The sequence below is a fragment of the Oculina patagonica genome, chromosome 1, assembly GCF_052425735.1.
Source record: "Oculina patagonica isolate OP01 chromosome 1, crgOcupat, whole genome shotgun sequence".
Lineage (NCBI taxonomy): Eukaryota > Metazoa > Cnidaria > Anthozoa > Scleractinia > Oculinidae > Oculina > Oculina patagonica.
Genome location: NC_135758.1, coordinates 22,449,873 through 22,468,756, shown reverse-complemented (window position 1 = coordinate 22,468,756; position 18,884 = coordinate 22,449,873). Strand labels below are relative to the sequence as shown.

The 18,884-nt window shown below is 38.9% G+C and overlaps 2 protein-coding genes across 4 annotated transcripts in view; both read right to left on the bottom strand.

The window, feature by feature from the left end:
* Window positions 1–1,489: 1,489 nt before the first annotated feature.
* LOC144634411 (uncharacterized) overlaps window positions 1,490–18,884 on the bottom strand; it is a 29,983-nt gene continuing 12,588 nt past the window's right edge. The window contains exons 1-2 of one of the 2 annotated variants that reach the window (XM_078493467.1): window positions 7,191–7,241; window positions 1,490–5,970 (exon numbers count right to left, since the gene is read on the bottom strand). In XM_078493467.1, coding sequence (XP_078349593.1) covers window positions 2,354–5,761 — 3,408 coding nt within the window. In that variant the 5' untranslated portion in view covers window positions 5,762–5,970; window positions 7,191–7,241 and the 3' untranslated portion in view covers window positions 1,490–2,353. Of the gene's footprint in view, window positions 5,971–7,190; window positions 7,242–18,884 lie in introns of those variants that run through there. The other variant, XM_078493395.1, reaches the window with a different exon arrangement.
* LOC144641718 (uncharacterized) lies at window positions 7,411–17,477 on the bottom strand. 2 transcript variants are annotated; one of them, XM_078500757.1, is made up of 4 exons: window positions 17,180–17,477; window positions 16,850–16,915; window positions 16,219–16,404; window positions 7,411–7,728 (listed from the first exon to the last, which is right to left on the bottom strand). In XM_078500757.1, the coding sequence occupies exons 1-4, from the start codon at window positions 17,236–17,238 to the stop codon at window positions 7,554–7,556; spliced, it is 486 nt and encodes a 161-aa protein (XP_078356883.1). In that variant the 5' UTR covers window positions 17,239–17,477; the 3' UTR covers window positions 7,411–7,553. The 2 variants fall into 2 exon arrangements, with proteins under 2 accessions (XP_078356883.1, XP_078356878.1); XM_078500752.1 differs by having other exon boundaries at window positions 16,850–16,924; window positions 17,180–17,474.

Below are 18,884 nucleotides of genomic sequence, written 5' to 3'. Positions count from 1 at the left end.
AAGTTCCTCTTCTGCCTTTTGTTCTACTCGTTTGTTTGGAGTTTCATTTTCTAAATTTTCAAAATCAAAATTTAGCGAAAAATGTGGAAATTCCAACTCCATTGTTTCAGTCTGAATGTTTCAGTACTCGTCGGCAAACATCGCGCAATTGGCGAGTGCGCTCAAATTTAGTTTTGGCGGGAAAGTTTTTCTCCTTTTACTATCGCTTAACACCAGCTAAATTTAAATTACGAGGTTCTGTTTTATTGGTAAAACCTCTTTTCAATTCATCGCTCGGTAACTTTACTTCAAAGTGACCGTGATATGGTGGCATAACTGGTCAGTGACTTGATATCGTAGGATATCAGGACAGTAGATCGCGCTTCTGATTGGCTACGGTAAAATGGAATAATAAAAAAGGTAAAGTCTGCATACAAGCCTAGTGGCCCATCAGGCCGGAACTTATACCAGTTTCCGTCGCGCGTAGCATGAAGTGACTAGGAGTATTTCTACTTCTCCCCTGGATGGGATGCTAGTCCGTCGTAGGGTTACCCACCAGCATTAAATTAGCCAGTACCCATTTATACACCTGAGTGGAGAGGCACTATGAGAGTAAAGTGTCTTGCCCAAGAACACAACACAGAGCCCCGGCCAGGGCTCTAACCCGGACCGCTCGATCTGGAGTCCAGCGCGCAAACCATTGGACCACCGCGCCTCTCATTACAATAGAACTACAATAGAGTGGAGGTTACAAATTCATAATCATTACATAAAAGTCAACGTGGAAGCGACGTCAACAGCAACCCAGGGTCTTCTCCGTTTTCAAAATGGCGGCTGGTTGAAAACTCGTCGCCGAGAAGACTCTGGGGACGAGGCTGAGGTCAAATGTTCTGTTTTTTAAGGAGGATCAAGGAGGCTACAGGTTCATATTTCCCTGAGCCTGAAAGTAACCTTAGACATGGCTTGGGGGGTGTGGAGAGGGCTAACCGAACGCCTGGTCCAACTGATGGAGTAGGGTTACAATAACAGGACACGCCCTCCACCCACGTGACCAAGGTGCCTCCAATTTCAGCAAAGCCCAAAAAGTGGCAGATCTTCGCAAAACTCGATAACTATCCTATACTCAGTATCCAACCAAAACCAGCCCGAGTCTTACGAGTACTCCAAAAACAGTCCGGACAGACAACTTCGTTGTTAAAAACTAAAGGCTCAGCCAGGACAGGATATGGCTGATTTGACCGAACCAGCGGTTTGGGTCCGAGGTGTCCTAGCAACAAGACTTTAGATCCTTTCATACTTAAAACTACATCCCCATATGGCAATCAGAAATGTACTTTCGGCGATCGTTTAAGTGTCTCAATATTTTCATATTTAAGCGACGACTATTATTATGTAGGCAGGCAGGACACAATATGTATTGAGAATTTTTTCCAATTTAATTCCAATGCGTGAAGGACTTACCATTAACTACCAACTAAGAATAGAAAGACAAGACTACTACATTAAGCCTTCACTCGTCTTTATTCAGTTATATTTAGGAAACCGTACACTTCATATAGCTACAATCCCGGACAAAACCAGTTGAGACAAACAGATTTCACAGATATTAAGCGAATGTCGACCCTGAATGTTATCCCCTTCTCCCCAACTCAATGTTGTTTTATGGGGTTTGCAATTCACCAGGCTTTGTTTCCATAAAACGGCAATATTGACAACATTGAAATAGGGGAGGGGGGAAAGACAAAAATGAGCAGTAGTACCAAAATCGGTGAAAATTAGCAAAGTGTTTCAACCGTTTTGTCCGAGATTGTAGGTTAAAAATCATTCACTTAACTGGATAACATGCAGAAAGAATTCAAAACGTTGTTTAGGAGAAAAGGTTCATATTCCTTAAAACGGAATCATGGAATTTTTTACTGAGTGCACAGTTCTATAAAAACAATGTCAAACAAGTGTAACATTGTACAATGAAAAGTGAGAGTAAAGTAGAGTAAAAGGCTTTCATCTCCTAATCTTAAAACACTACACAAAACCTTTAACTCTTTACCTCCCACGAATGCTAAAGCATAAACCTGACAATCAAACTTTCCTACGACTCATAAAAATAATATATAGCGACGTTACACATGCACGGCATCGGCATGGTCTACAAAGTATATTTACTTTTTAGTTTTGGCGGGAAATTTGGACAGTTATTTAATGTTTAGACTGTTAATTTGATCTCCCGTTTTGAGACTTTTGAACACACGAGAAGCCAGGCGCCAAAGCCCCAAAGCGGAGAAAACGCCACCGGATAAAAGTCCCAACGTGTAAACCGTTAAAACGTTTATCATTCCTTTGTCTGAGTTACAAATGCGAAATGTTTTTAAAAAATTTACTTTTCTTTTTCAAATTTAAATGTCACGTTGTCTCCAATCAGCATAAACGGTGCCCACTCAGAAACCTTGGTAAAGCCGTTACCTCTCATCCACTTCATGGCCTCGTGAAGAGACTCACTGGCACTTTTTCCACGAACAAGGTGTTCATAGAAGTGACGCATCAGCTGCTCTGTCGCTCTGTCTTCTATGGCCCATAGTGCCACCAGTACTGAACGTGCACCGGATCCCAAGAATGCTCGAGCGATTCCAACGACTCCCTCGGCACGGATCTGACCACACCCACTGTGGCAACAGCTAAGTACCACCAGTTTAGCTCGCAGTTGAGCTTTCGAAATGTCAGACATTGTCAATAAGTAGTCTTCTTCTTGTGGAATCCAACTAGTGAGACGTAGAGGGGAAAGAGCAATTTCTCCTCTTTCAGCATTTCCATGTGCAGCAAAATGTATCAGACTCACTGAATGTAACCTTTCAAGTACCGCCTGCTTGGTTGCGCATTGCCCTAACAAAGGCTGTTCGCTCAGCAGTTCTCCAATCATCTCTGCTTCCTTTCTTGCACCAGGCAGTGATTTAAGGTTCTCAACACGTCCCCTGTAACGCACACGGCCAACCACGGGATCCCCTACTATCAGTGCACCACTCTGACTGTGATAGTCTGCAGGACTGTCCTGGATTAACTTGAGAGTCGTCAATGAAGGAACGATGCGAATCCTGAAAGTCTCTGATAAATACTTCCCGCCTTCATCACATAACGCTGCAAATGGAACTTGGTTCAAGGACCGATTAGGAACAATGATGATTTCTGGTTCATCAAGTAAGTCAGCCACAGGAGCGATGAGCAATCTGTAACACAAAGAAAGACTCGATTCGGAATTTTCAATTTCTCCATCGTCTTCCTCGACAAGTCGCAAAGCTCCGAGGCTCTCTTCATGGAACGATTTCAGTTCTGGCTTCATTACATTTAAAGATCGATCTTCGCAACTCTCCTCGGGTAAAACACCAAAGCTGCGGAAGTTTTTATCCAAAAAATCAGCCAGTCCGGCACCAACAATGTCTTCATTCACTGTTATTTTTCGAAAACGAATGACTCCGCTTGTTTTGAGAATCCACAAAAACACATCTTGACCAAAATAAGAAATGTACAAACAAACGCAGTTGCTTTCTTTCTTCATAATATTCTCAATGCCAACCCACGAATGTGGATTAGCTGAGATTTCACTTTCAACAGAGTACTGAGTCGCCATTAAGTCTGCTAGAGCTCTCCCGCGTGCCAGCTCTTCGACATAAAGAGCATTGTTAGGGTTTCCAGTAAAACAAAAACAAAAACTAAGAAATCTGAAGGGAGAATTCTGGACGTCTGAAAAAGATATTTTAAATTGATCGTTGTCTTTCAAAAAACCACGCAAATTGTCACTTTTGATGATACTCAGAAGCAGATAGTTAAGCATTTCCTCGTTGTTCCCTTGGCATAACTTCACCATTGCTAGGCTACAAAGAAATTGAAACTCTTGGTCACGGTGTCCAATATCTTTACTAATTGAAAGTGCCTTAGAGAGATAACCTTCAGCCATGATATATTCACCGAGAGATCGAAACACAGTTCCTAACTTTCCGTAATCTGATGCTTCTCCTTTTCTGTCACCAATTTCAATTCTGATCGCAAGTGCTTTCTCCTGATATTCTTTAGCTTTGTCATATTCACCAAGAGATTGAAACACAGTTCCTAAGTTTCCGTAGGATGACGCTTCTCCTTTTCTGTCACCAATTTCAATTCTGATCGCAAGTGCTTTCTCTTGATATTCTTTAGCTTTGTCATATTCACCAAGAGATTCAAACACAGTTCCTAAGTTTCCGTAATCTGATGCTTCTCCTTTTCTGTCACCAATTTCAATTCTGATCGCAAGTGCTTTCTCTTGATATTCTTTAGCTTTGTCATATTCACCGAGAGAACGAAACACAGTTCCTAAGTTTCCGTAATCTGATGCTTCTCCTTTTTTGTCCTCAATTTCAATTCTGATCGCAAGTGCTTTCTCAAGATATTCTTTAGCTTTGTCATATTCACCAAGAGATTGAAACACAGCTCCTAAGTTTCCGTAATCTGTTGCTTCTCCATTTCTCTCACCAATTTCAATTCTGATCGCAAGTGCTTTCTCGAGATATTCTTTAGCTTTGTTATATTCACCAAGAGATTCAAACACAGTTCCTAAGTTTCCGTAGGATGACGCTTCTCCTTTTCTGTCACTAATTTCAATTCTGATCGCAAGTGCTTTCTCTTGATATTCTTTAGCTTTGTCATATTCACCAAGAGATTGAAACACAGTTCCTAAGTTTCCGTAATCTGATGCTTCTCCTTCTTTGTCACCAATTTCAATTGTTATTGCAAGTGCTTTCTCGAGATATTCTTTAGCTTTGTCATATTCACCAAGAGATTGAAACACAGTTCCTAAGTTTCCGTAGGATGACGCTTCTCCTTTTCTGTCACCAATTTCAATTCTGATCGCAAGTGCTTTCTCTTGATATTCTTTAGCTTTGTCATATTCACCGAGAGAACGAAACACAGTTCCTAAGTTTCCGTAATCTGATGCTTCTCCTTCTTTGTCACCAATTTCAATTCTGATCGCAAGTGCTTTCTCGAGATATTCTTTAGCTTTGTCATATTCACCAAGAGATTGAAACACAGTTCCTAAGTTTCCGTAATCTGATGCTTCTCCTTCTTTGTCACCAATTTCAATTCTGATCGCAAGTGCTTTCTCGAGATATTCTTTAGCTTTGTCATATTCACCAAGAGATTGAAACACAGCTCCTAAGTTTCCGTAGGATGACGCTTCTCCTTCTCTGTCCTCAATTTCAATTCTGATCGCAAGTGCTTTCTCGTGATATTCTTTTGCTTTGTCATATTCACCGAGAGATTGGAACACAGTTCCTAAGTTTCCGTAAGATGATGCTTCTCCTTCTCTGTCACCAATTTCAATTGTTATCGCAAGTGCTTTCTCGTGATATTCTTTAGCTTTCTCATTATCACCAAGAGATTCAAACACAGTTCCTAAGTTTCCGTAGGATGCTGCTTCACCTTGTCTGTCACCAATTTCAATTCTGATTGCAAGATCTTTCTTAAGATATTCTTTAGCTTTTACATATTCTCCAAGACGATAAGACATAATTCCGACTTTTCCATAAGCGTATGCTTCTCTTTTTCTTTCACCAGTTTCTATCATGATATTGATCGCTCTCTCATAAAGTTCTCTGGCCTCGGCAAATTCACACCTTCCTTCATATAAGTCGGCTAGTTCTATGGTAACATTCCCTTCTTTGGCTGTTTCACCACACTCGCGACAAATGACAAGAAGTTCATTACCGTATTTTATTGCATTTGTGTAATCAGGAAGAATAGAGTATGCCTTGAACATTGTTAGATAGATAGCAGTGGTAATTAAATTGACAAGTTGTTCCTCTTTTTTCAGTACTTCATTATTGAGATAAAGCAAACCTTCTTTGCATATCGCGATGGCTTTTTGAGCACGACCAGTGTTGAGAAGGAAAGTAGCAATAAGTAAGCCGATAGAGATGGCTTGTAAAAAGGTGTATTATGTCATTCATGACGTCCTCTTCTATCAGCCTTGTAAAAATAGAATAAAAGTCAAGTTTTATAGTGACTTATAATAAGTCAGTTAAAGTACTTATGTTTTTGAGTCAAGGAAGAAATCAATGTCAAATGCGCTTCTCTTTGGCGCGTGTGTTATAGACTTTCTATCAAAAACGCCAAGTCGTAACTGCTAAAATAAGAGCTTTAATTCAAGTGAAAAAAAATGTTTCTCGACCGGATTTCTGAAAAAAAAAGTGAGCGGGAGGGCGTTTTTTTGGTTTCTGATTTGTTATTTCCTCCATCGTCAAATTCTCCAGAAGCGAACTTGCAAAATAAATCCTGCAAGGTAATTGGCCTATCCAGTACGGACCTAACGTACCAAGACTTGAAAATTTTGGCCTGAGTTCGTGCCAAAACGCAACAAAAGTTACATCTAGTGAGCGTTTATTCGCGTGACCTTCTCGCGTGATTCACTGTTTGCGTTTTCACAACAACGAAAATCAGTCACGCGATTCATGCAAATCACTCCATGTGAAAATTCTAAGAATCTAACATGCGCTATACACAGTCTGTTTACATTTAGAGAGATATCAGTCACGAACATCTTACGGTAAGAAGTAAGTTATAAAATTACCGGGTTCAGTTTCCTTATCTTCTGTTTAATATGAAAGCAAAAGTGATAAACTGAAATAACACTGAGGGACTTTCCCTGCAAGACAAACATCAGACAAAGACAAAGACAAATTGAAATTGAAGGCGACCAAATTTCAAACCCTGCACAAAACACCCTGTCGAATCCAAAGAAATACCTTCTACTAAAATGTTTTACATGCTTTTCTATCTCTATCTTCGTTAAATACAAACAGGTCAGTCCAATACATTCAAACTTAGATTGTGTTGTCGACTTATTAATCGAATGTGCCCCTCAGCTTCCTGTCATAGAAAGATCGACGCGACTTGATCTGAACGCAAATAAGCCTTTGAAAACAGAACTGATTTTGCTCAGTCTGTTGTAATTCTTTATTCTAATTTCAAATCACGAAAGCTCTTTAAGTTACTCACTTCATAATGCACGAATTAATCAATTACATGTTTTCGCTTTTCAGTCGATCAATGGTAACAATCTAAAGTTTGCGATTGAATATTGCTTTGGTTTATTGGTGCCGTGGCTATCAAAAACGTACTATAGAGTATAAGCTTATTCCAAAATGGTTAAGATAAAGGCCATACAATACAAGGTTAGTTGTACTTACCACGGCAAAGTTCGCTCTGGAAAGCGAAACTACGAAACACTCGGGTTCTCGACACATTCCGAGAAAGTGCACTGATTATCATATTACATGTAAGTCACGCATGTCACACAAGATTGGCGGGATGCGGGCGCGGGATCGCATAAAAATCGAGGCGCGATGCGGGATACGAGGATATGAGTCCGGGTTCACTACACTAACCTCTAACACACAAGAAAAACTTGACACAACTCGTCTTATTTTAATAAACTAGTATTTACATATTTACACTTATTCTCCTTGGAATTTTCTGAATCCGCACAAGTCACACATTTTCTTTGATTTTTACGAGCAAGTTCACAAGACTTTTTTTTCCTTAAAACTATGTTACAACTCTGTAAAGTAAAGATTGGGAAGCGAGCAGACAGTCCATTCTTCTACTGGATTTGCTTTTAGAAACTGACCGAACTGACAGGCCTCCTGTTTTAGTTTTAACGCTGCCAGGTCCATTTCACACGCTGATCTCTGCCTTTGAAGGCTGATCTCGTTGTGTTGAAGAAGTCTGCAAAGAAACAAAAAACATAAAGTGATTAGGCAATCATACTTAGGTAACTTCCAGCTCGATCACATTGTAGGATGTGGTGCGAAACACATTAGACAAACATTTTTATAAAGTGACTTTCCAGGGCGTATTGCAAGGTTGCCTATTTTAAAAAAATCTTTTGATAGAAGAAAGAGTAGGACTATGCGCCAATGCTTGTGGAAAATTGTGGGTCAGCATTTCCGCCTTTAACCCTTTCAGTGCTGAATTTCTCCAAAAACTGGGTTTTTTCTACCGTTAAACTGAATTTTTGATGTTACGATCCTGAATTTCCCTTAACTTTGCTTAAAAAGCACTTTTCCACAATGCAGCAAGATTTTGAGGAAGATTCCATTAAAAATTGTACAAAAATGTACTTTGGTGCATGCGCATAAGCCAAAATTTGGACTTGTTTTTTTTTTTCTTTTTTTTTTTTTTTTTTGCGAAATTGTTTCCATTTTTTTTCTTGCTCCTTTTCCTTTCGTTTCTCTTGGCTTTGTTATTTCCACTACTTTCTACTGTATCCATCCTTCCTTTAGACCAAAAAAGTTTTGAGAAAAACATTGGTAAACCCTGTCAAGAGGACCTTGATCTTTTACAGGTGTTTTGGCCTTTTTAAGCACCGATTTTGCACTAAAAAGTGATTGACTTTTTCTCGATTAGCTCTGTTAGGATGCGACCGATACGCAAAATGAATAGTTCTTTGAAAAGGTCAAAGCTAGCCCTATCAGATGCTTATCACCAAAATCTGCTGACTTTTAAATTAATGACGTCACAAGTGGTTCATTGACTGCTCCTCCAAATGTCGACAAAAGTCGACTTTAGCACTGAAAGAGTTAAGCAAAAGTACCCAAGATTGCTTTATCGCCGATTTTTGCTTGTTTCACATTGCTTTTGCTCCATAAATTGGATTTCAATGGAAAAATGCACAATTTGAATGGAATTACCCATTTCAATTAACCCTTTCAGTGCTGAATTTCTCCAAAAACTGGGTTTTTTCTACCGTTAAACTGAATTTTTGATGGTACGATCCTGAATTTCCCTTAACTTTGCTTAAAAAGCACTTTTCCACAATGCAGCAAGATTTTGAGGAAGATTCCATTAAAAATTGTACAAAAATGTACTTTGGTGCATGCGCATAAGCCAAAATTTGGACTTGTTTTTTTTTTTCTTTTTTTTTTTTTTTTTTGCGAAATTGTTTCCATTTTTTTTCTTGCTCCTTTTCCTTTCGTTTCTCTTGGCTTTGTTATTTCCACTACTTTCTACTGTATCCATCCTTCCTTTAGACCAAAAAAATTTTGAGAAAAACATTGGTAAACCCTGTCAAGAGGACCTTGATCTTTTACAGGTGTTTTGGCCTTTTTAAGCACCGATTTTGCACTAAAAAGTGATTGACTTTTTCTCGATTAGCTCTGTTAGGATGCGACCGATACGCAAAATGAATAGTTCTTTGAAAAGGTCAAAGCTAGCTCTATCAGATGCTTATCACCAAAATCTGCTGACTTTTAAATTAATGACGTCACAAGTGGTTCATTGACTGCTCCTCCAAATGTCGACAAAAGTCGACTTTAGCACTGAAAGAGTTAAGCAAAAGTACCCAAGATTGCTTTATCGCCGATTTTTGCTTGTTAATCGGGCGTGGCCGATTTAAGGTTTACCCTTTGGTCGTCCTAGAGCGTAGTCTCCTGGCGCGGCCAAAAAGACGGGGATAGCTCGGGGTTGCTACAAAACCGCTACGGGTGACGCATACCGCAATGGTTTTCATTTTAGTTTTGACAGGAAATCGTTGCAGGCACACTTGGTCGACTTTTGGGTTAATGTGTAATCAGGTTGTGTTTTTTTGCTTCGGCGGAAGGACAGAGAAAAAAGCTTACTGTGCAAAGTACAGTATGGGGCCCAGTTCTCGGCCACTTTTGACGTAAACTTGTATTTCTTACCTCAGAAGAACCGCAGGAACTTGAAATTTCTCGCAGAGCTAGCTACATTATTCAGCTTTTTGGTGTAAAGCTATCGACCGGTCAAAAATTAATTTGCCCGAGCAATAATAAAAATAAAAGCTCCATTTGTGGGCCCAGTTCTCGGCCACCTTGGCCCAGCTCTCGGCCACTTTTGACGTAAACTTGTATTTCTTACCTCAGAAGAACCGCAGGAACTTGAAATTTCTCCCAGAGCTAGCTACATTATTCAGCTTTTTGGTGTAAAGCTATCGACCGGTCAAAAATTAATTTGCCCGAGCAATAATAAAAATAAAAGCTCCATTTGTGGGCCCAGTTCTCGGCCACCTTGGCCCAGTTCTCAGCCACTAAAAAGCTTGTGCGTAATTATCTGTAAAAAAATGCTCAATTAATTTTTACAGTCATAAAATCACTCTGTAAACCTATTTATACTATATCGATCCCAAATTATTTTTATGATGCTTTGTTTTACTTTAGAAAAGAAGGATTTTAACGCGCCTAGTTGCCTATGTGCAGGTTCTGGCAAAACCGCATTGTGTGACCCGTGCATTTAGATGGTTTATTTTGCAGTGAAAAGGTCTTGAAATATTTAGGTGTTGTAGAAATAATAGACAAGACAAGAGTCAGCTCAAAACTTAGAGATAAGATTGAACTTTATTTTTAAAACATTTATTTCTTTCATTCTGGCAGCAGCAGATGAAATTATATTAAAAACCAAGCGCTAAGCTGTGATAGCGAGCAGGGTGGCCGAGAACTGGCAAATACGCAAACGTCGCAAGAAAAAATTTCGAAGTAAATTAAGACCAAAAAATACAACGGTTCAACGAAAAGTTAACTAAAGCAGAAAGCTGAATTATTCTACGTTTCACATGCCAAAAATTAGCTCGTATGGTGGGGGCTTTTGGATAAAATACGAATTTAACTACATCCATGAATTTGGAGCCGTAAACAAACAACTACCTCCGCGTAAACTCGACGTGTGAGCTTTCTATATCGAATTGAACGATCAAACTCAAGATACTTAAAGCACATGAATCAGTCTATCGTTTGAAGGAAATACCTTTTCTTTTTGATTCAACTGGAGTGTGAAAAAACGCGTTAAACACAAAGTGGCCGAGAACTGGACCCGGCCGAGAACTGGGCCGATATATTCACCATTGTGAAAATGCACTTCCTTTGACAAGTTAAAGTTATTTTTGTAAATGAAAAAGGTAACGTCATTGATGTCACGCAGTGTTTTTTTTTAGCAAACTAGATGGTTTGCTGGTTTCTGACTATGAATGGGGGTGTGATCTTGCGGTATATTTTTTGAGCCTGACTCCGCCGTAAAACTTTTTTTTTATTGAGGAAGAACTGTGTCGATTTTCATTTCGAACAATTGGTCGTCAAGTCGTTTGTCACAAAGAGTAGAATGTTTGTACAGCATGTTTTGGAATTATTTTAGATTTGGTTAGTAAGACGCTTCTGAAGACCTGAGCAAAACATTGGGAATGTACAGTATTAATAGGAACTTGAATGGAATTTTTCACAAGTTGGATAAAGGTATCAACTGAAAAAAATGGAATTCAAAATGAGAACTTGGATTTTGTTGTAATTAAATTTTATCGCGGATTGGATGCATAATATCACGGCTTTGAAAGTCTTCAAATAATTAGAAAGGTTCCTTTCTTCCTTTTCCCCTTTTGTTATTTTCATGTATTAAATATTCGAAAGTGGTTTTCGTTGATACGAAAAAAAAACGGGTTTTCACTGAATTGCTTGAAGTATTTTTAGACGTGATAATATTGGCTTAATCAAATTACATTGTGCACGAAATATTTGTTATTCTTTTGTCTTGAAACTTTGAGGAAATTGAAATTTTTGTTTGACAGTAGTGTATGAAAGGCATTTTATAGAACTGAATAAAAAATAAGAAACATTGATAAAGGTTATTTCAAAGATTTATTTTGCCTGATTTTGAAGGGTTTCAGGAGTTTTAAAGAGTGCTGGTAAACGGCTGTATGTTGTTTGTGATTACGGATCTTATTTAGTTTCGAACGCTCTAATTTTTGAAAGGTTAAAACAGGTTAAAACCGGGCGGTTTCATGAGTTTTTTGGGTAGAAAGGTACGGTGGTGGTCAAAAAAAATGTTTAGAAAGGAATGACTGTAGTAGCACGTAAGTCGGAGGTTTGCGTGAGTCACGGGGTATAGTATGCGTGAGCTGGATTTCCGGCGTCATAACGGCATGTTTTGTTTACTGAAAGATACACTCGACGTTTAGTTAGCTTAGTCGGCTTGGGAAACTATTTTAAAAATGAATGTTGTAATAGTTAATTAATAGTAATCTAGAATTAACCCACTCTCGATTGGAGTCTGTTCTGGATTCGCGCTACCTTTTCGCCGCGAAGGAATTTTGTAAAATTTCGCTAGTGGAAAGAGGTACTGTAAGAACAGTATCAATAACTCAAAAGGAGGAACTTCTTTGTAAATCTGAATTAAGACGTATGATAAAATTTTAGAATAAGAAACTTTCGATATATGGTTTTCATATTGTTTTTGTCAATTTCCTTTTGTGGCAGATTTTTTGAGAATCAGCTTTTCTTTCGTGTGATGACAGACACAGGACAGAACGAGAGGTGGATGAGAAAGATGCCGAAGATGAATAGGCACCGAAAAACGACAAGAACCGTCAAGGACTTATCTTTAGAGGGCGGGGAGTTTTGGCATACTGTATTTCGAGGACTGGACTGGACTAGTAAAACGCGGGCGGACTAGTATAACGCGAACTAGTAAAACGCGGACTTGTAAAACGCGGACTAGTAAAACGCGGACTCAGGTAAAACGCGGACTTGTAAAAGGCGGACTAGTAAAACGCGAACTAGTAAAACGCGGACTTGTAAAACGAGGACTAGTAAAACGCGGACTTGTAAAACGCGGACTTGTAAAACGAGGGCTTGTTAAGCACGGACTTGTAGAACGCGGACTTGTAAAACAAGCGCTTGTAAATCGGATAAAACTAAACGGTTTAGCGAGCGAAACAATTTGTGTTTGAAGCTCTTGTGTGTTTCTTCGACGGCATATTTCTAGCTTTTTTGAGCACTCTATGGTCCGTTTTAGCGTGGAGATGTTTTTGCAGTATAGCACATGTTCGTTCTGCAAACCCCTACTAAAACAACGGGATTGATGCTATGAGTTGTGTGCATATGTTTCTCTCTTTCCACTACTTGACGTCTGTTGAGTGCAGTCGTTTGTATTGCTCGCACGAGGTAGAACGGGGCCCGTCCAGAAATCAACAGTCAATCGTAAATAAAGGTGACGGACCTACACGACTCCTACGTTCGTGACATTGGAATATTTGCCGTTAAATGTTTAAGTTCGGTCTTTCGACCTTATTTGCTTCTGACTTCTTTCTGAGGGTACTGTTTTAATTTGGGGGCAGTATGTGGTAAATAAAGGTGACGGGCCTACACGACTCCTACGTTCGTGACATTAGAACATTTGCCGTTGTATGTTCAAATTCGGTCTTTCGACCTTATTTGCTTCTGACTTCTTTCTGAGGTTACTGTTTTTTTGAGACATTATGTATTGAAGAGAGCCGTAAGATGATTGTGGCCAAGGAATTCGAAGTGTCTAGAGGCGTTTTACAAGTCCGCGTTTTACTAGTCCAGTCCAGTCTACAAGTTAAAGACACATCAAGACCACCCCACTGTGAATTGCCATAGCACAGACAAAATTATAGTCAATATCTTATGTGTTTTTAAGAGAATTACATAAGAACCAAGGCATGTCTTGTCTTGCCTTACATTGACATGCAATAATTTGGAAATACTAAGCTCGTAACAGTTTAAGACAGAATCCATCAGGAATTTGAGTAACATTAATTTTAGTTACGCAAAAATTGAGCACCAGAATAATTTAAATCCTTGTGTTCTTTCATACCTTGTTAAAGGCTTGACATGTGATAACACCAACATAACACCAACAACAGTTCTTTATCAGTGGGGATTGAAGAAAAAAATGGAAACATCATCACACAGTTGACCCCCATGCAAAAACACTCCAGGATGTCACGGGACTGTTTGGTGTCCGTCTGCCAATTTCTAACTTCAAATTCCAATGTTAAATTCACATTAAATTTTCAATATTTCTTAGTTGTCTAAATTTTACTAATTCTTTTGAAAAAACTATCACCTGCCAAACATCCCCAAAAATCACTCAAAAAATTACAAAATACCGCAATACATAGATACATGGGATGAGTGAAGTTTCCTTGTATTCCTTGAAACACCAACAAGATATTTCCGTTTAAGGTGGCTGATAATGGGTTTCAGTATTTCCCAGTCCTTATACTTTGGTTCAGTACTAAAAGCCTTCATCAATTGCTATTACAGTAATGGTATGAAACAAATGTTCAATCATTCATCAACAAGTTGTGATCATTTTCTTGACAATAGTAGTTCCCCGGTAAACAGTTGTAGTACTGTCCCATCAAAGTGCAATGCCTGGAAAATACCGAAAAGCACACGACCGTCAGGTGAAACCGCACCTTACAGTATTACCAATACACTGCACTTTGCTAAGTCAAACTTTACATTGTCTAGTCGTCTACTTCAATCGTTTATTTGTATTGTGTGAGATACATTTATAAATTGAAACCATCATGTCATTAAGTAATAATGCAATCTCGACAACGTTCTAGATATTATATTATGCACACTAATACAGCTCATGCAAGCCCTGTGACTTACACAAACACAGTCGGACTGAGTGCTACTTAAGTAACTGCTTCGTGGTTTCTGCTGTACTGAACCCTGCCTTTCAAGGCAAAGCGCCCGATTTTAAGCTTCTCAAGCTTCTCAATGTTCTTGTTTCACATTGCTTTTGCTCCATCAATTGGATTTCAATGGAAAAATGCACAATTTGAATGGAATTACCCATTTCAATTAATTGGTCATGTCTGTTTTTACTTTATTCATTAAATACAAGCAGTCTCTTCAATTCGAAGCTAAAAAACAAACAAACAAACAAACAATAACAGTTCTCCTGACAATAAACAACATCAAAGCGGCAGGGGGAAAGAAGACCGCGCGAGACTAGGGCGACTGCACGTCCCAATTCCTTGCAATCTCGAGCCCAGAGTGTCTCCCGGCTCCGCGGTCCGTCAGCGGTTGGTCAGCGGTAGGGTCGCCGGTACACACTCTGGGAAACTGAAATGTATTTCTCTTTCTCTATTGGCCCTCACAGAACAATAGAAATCAACACGGAAGTCTGAAAATCTTCCCGGAAGTAAACCAAACAGGAAACTCTGGAAAACATTTTTTTGTTTTCCATGGTCAAATGTTCAGAAGTATCAGCTTAATTTTGTAAAAACACCTAAGAAATCGTGATATGGCTCTAAATAAATGAAGTATTTTCTAATTCTTCCCTTCTGTTTGAACGTAAAAGATACCATGAATAAAAAAGGACTTCCTTTAAACGTCGATTCTGAACGGAGTTTTTAAACAACAAACGACGGCGTCACCAAGGACAAGGTCGATTGAAAACTCAATTTATAGTTGACTTACAAATCTCGCTAGAACTACTGTTTTCATTCAAATCTCCGTTCCGGTTGAAAAACTGAATATGGCAGACAGTGCACGATTCAAAATAATTACTAATGACGCAGAATTTGAACAAAACGCGTTGTTGTTTTGCTGAAGAAAATGAATTGTACAAAAATTATAACACATGTGTGCACGTGCTAAGTCGCCAAAATGCTAATTACGCCTTTTGAATAGCGTTGACCTGTGTGCGTGTGGCCTTCAACGTCTTTATTAATATCACCGCCATTCAACGAGGAAAAAATTGTTTGCTCGAAAACATGCAACCTATCCTGAAAAGATGCGCTGTCAGCGAGAAGCCTTTCCAATATACAAAAGTCGCCAAACAAAAGTATGCGAAAGTCGCCAAACAAAATTTTTTTTATGAACAGAATAATAGCTTGTCTGTGTGCTGTGTCTTATGTAAATTTCTTAGCTGTCCTCGGTAAAACAACAACAGACACACGCACGCAGTCTTCACGGACGGAATCCTGGAAGGCTAACAACACCTTTGATTTAAAACAAACATAGCAGAATGCTCAAGAAAGAGGCTAAAGGAAATCAAAACACCAGACGCATTTTTGTTAACTCTCTTTTTTGTTAACTGCAGGACGTTATTGTTACTTTTGTTGAATTAATAAACACAGCTAATACTGTAGTTCAACTTTCTCGATTTACTTCCCTTCTGGGAAATTTACTTCCGCTTGGAACTACGAGCATGCGCAATAAAAAACGGAAGACCAAGGTTCTTCCTGCAATCGACCTGAAATTGATCTGATCGATTCCAGTTTCCCAGAGTCCATCCCATACCGATGACCGACTAGATGGACTCTGGGCTTGAGATTGAATTCCTTGATGATGGCTTTATTTTTTGCTTCTCTTCAGTCTATTTTGAAATTACTCACACTATACAAGATACCAAAGGTTTGTGATAAAACAAACAGAAATACACGCTTACCTGAAGTTCCTGTCCAGAAAGTAACATCTCTCCTCTGTAACATTTACTGCAACTTCCTCAAGGAAAAGCTTTCGCTCCAAAACTTGAACCTCTTCCTCCATTTCAGCTACTACACAATCTGCATGGGCTGTCTCAGTGTCAGACATAGAGTCATCGGAGGGGTAACTTTCACATTGATCTAGTATCCTATGAAAAAGTGAAAAGAAAGAGATCATTATTATTTTATCAATTTGACCAACTTGAATTGTAAACAGTGGATAAGAGGGTGTTAGTTAAAATCCAACTAATCAAGAAAACAGAAGACCACGGTCCAAGCTAATTAAAAGCTTATGTTGTCCTTTAACGTCGTTCCCAGGGTTTTTCTCTCCCCACTCCCCAGAGCGAGAAGTGACAGTGTATTTTATTTCTTCTTTCGTTCTGGGCGGCGGGAAAAGAAAGACCCTGGGAACGAAATTGGTTTTCCTTATTGTCGAGCGAGCCCCAGCGTTGATCGATTCCGGCAACGGGCGAGGTCTTGGCACTAGTGCATATTCTTGGTAGCCTGAAAGACCCTTTTCGTGATAAAAAAAACAACAACAAGAAAAATGCATAGGTACCGTTCGTGTGGAAAGTCCTTTTAGCGGGCACTTACTCATTTTCAAGCTGCAGTTGTTCCTGGAGACGAGAAATGCACTCCGGTGCTTCTTTTAATTGTTTTCTCAGTTTTCTGTTTGACAAAAACATTCTATTAGGAGAAGAAATCTGACTATCTTTTTACTGCTAAAAAGCGTTTGCGTTGACAAAGGGGTTAAGAACAAAACGAAACAAAAAATTAAAGAAATGAATATTTTGAAATCTGATTGCTTTGTTTTTGCAGAAGTCAAATGCACTGATAGGGAGTTGCTGTGAAACATTTTTAATTCCATGACATTTATTAAGAGGAAAAAAAAAACTTGACTGGATCTCATTAAAGTTCACTTACCTTTTGTAATCTTTTTTCGCTTTTCTCTTCGACTTAAATGAACTCCAAGATAATCCCATTTTAAATTTTCACGTTGTCCTTTTTAAACAAAATTCAAGCGCTTCAAAAAACACGGCTAACAAGACGCTTTTTTTTTGCGAATGAAGAGTCTTGGATTGTGACATAACAAAGGAGAGGAAAATGCGCGCGCTGAAATAAACCAATCAGATTCAGTTTTATAAATAACCGTCATCTGAGCGCGAGGAAACGAGATAAAGCTTAACAAGAATTTTCCTCTCCTGACGCACAAATCTACTTTTTCACCGAACAATTGTTAAAAGCGTGTTGGACGATCTTTGATCTATTTGTAAAATGCCTAATATATAGGAATGGTGGAAAAAATAACGGAACTGCTAAACGGCAATGACGTCATAATTATGCTGGCGCGCGCATCAAAGCGTGCGCAATGCTTTGTCAAAATAAATGCTGGGAAGAGTACACGGGTTAACTTTTAGAAATGAAATCAGCCAAACAAGAAATAACACGCAAACTGCTTTGATAAGCATTACGAACAAACGCATTGTTGGAAAAATATATACCTTTTTACTTACGTTTTGTATGTTTCTACATACATCGGACAGTTGAAATGAAAGTAACAACTAAATTTAAATTCGAGGAACAATAAGAATGACAGATTACAAAAAACGGATGATGAAAAAAAGCATATTGAAAAAATGCAAACCACTAAAGATAACGTTTTTTGTCTGCAAACATTATCATTTAAGGCAGATTTTAAATCGGAGCGAAAGAAGTTACAGGTTCCGAAGAGGAACCCGTATACATGTATATGTCGTCCCCGAACATCTGCCGTAAATATGCCGTCGCCGAAAGGGGCGTTAAGCAAACAAAGCCCAAGGCTTATTTTCGGAAATTTAGTGTATATCCCTCTCTATGGAGAATGAAAACATTTCTATGTTGAATGCACCCGGTAAAATTGACAATTCACAGAGCCCGTACAATCGATATAATGGAATAATCAAAGGCTCTTCGAGCAACCTCATGGTAATTCGATGAATGAAGTGCCGACCTCCGCATTTTTTCTAAATAAGTGTCCAATAAAGTAAAGATCTGACAATTCAATACTTTAAAATTTCAAGGACCTTTCGAGACAGTCGATTACGGCAGCGAAATTAGCAAATGAAACAACAAAATATGCGTTCGACGCTTTGTTTTTGCGACGAAAAAGCACGAAAAAAAATACGGATATTTCCGACTACTGTCGGAGAAAACATTGCGCATATAATTGCGGCGTAAACAAATCGATACACTCAAGCTGCGTTTTGTCTAGGCTCTGCGAGGTTCGGATATCAAGACAGCTTCTTCGTGGGCTTAAGAAGGATTAAACAAAAGCCATATATACAGTGAATGCTTTCGAATTATATTTGAAGATGAAATACGAAAGAAGTTTGCTGTCTTTGACTGAAATTCCACTCGATCTGCGTCGATACGATCGCATGTTGTAAAGCCGATTCATGCAACATTGCTGTCAACGAGAGGTCACGCCCCTAACGACCTAGGCTGATGACGAAACAGAATGGCGCTTGTAGCCACCAAATTTGGCCTAATTTTTAACCGCTCCTAAGATAAAAGAAGCCCCCATCTCTTGCATTTGTTTTGACTTCAATAATATCTTTGAAAAGAGCGAGTTTTTTGGTATGGTTTATTT

Excerpts from the sequence above, each read along its gene's own strand:
- LOC144641718 (XM_078500752.1), bottom strand. The coding sequence starts at position 17,238 with ATGGGATTATCTTGGAGTTCATTTAAGTCGAAGAGAAAAGCGAAAAAA. Across the intron at positions 16,925-17,179 it reads GCGAAAAAAGATTACAAAAG|AAAACTGAGAAAACAATTAA; the intron begins GTAAGTGAACTT and ends TTTGTCAAACAG. Across the intron at positions 7,729-16,218 it reads TTTCTGGACAGGAACTTCAG|ACTTCTTCAACACAACGAGA; the intron begins GTAAGCGTGTAT and ends GTTTCTTTGCAG.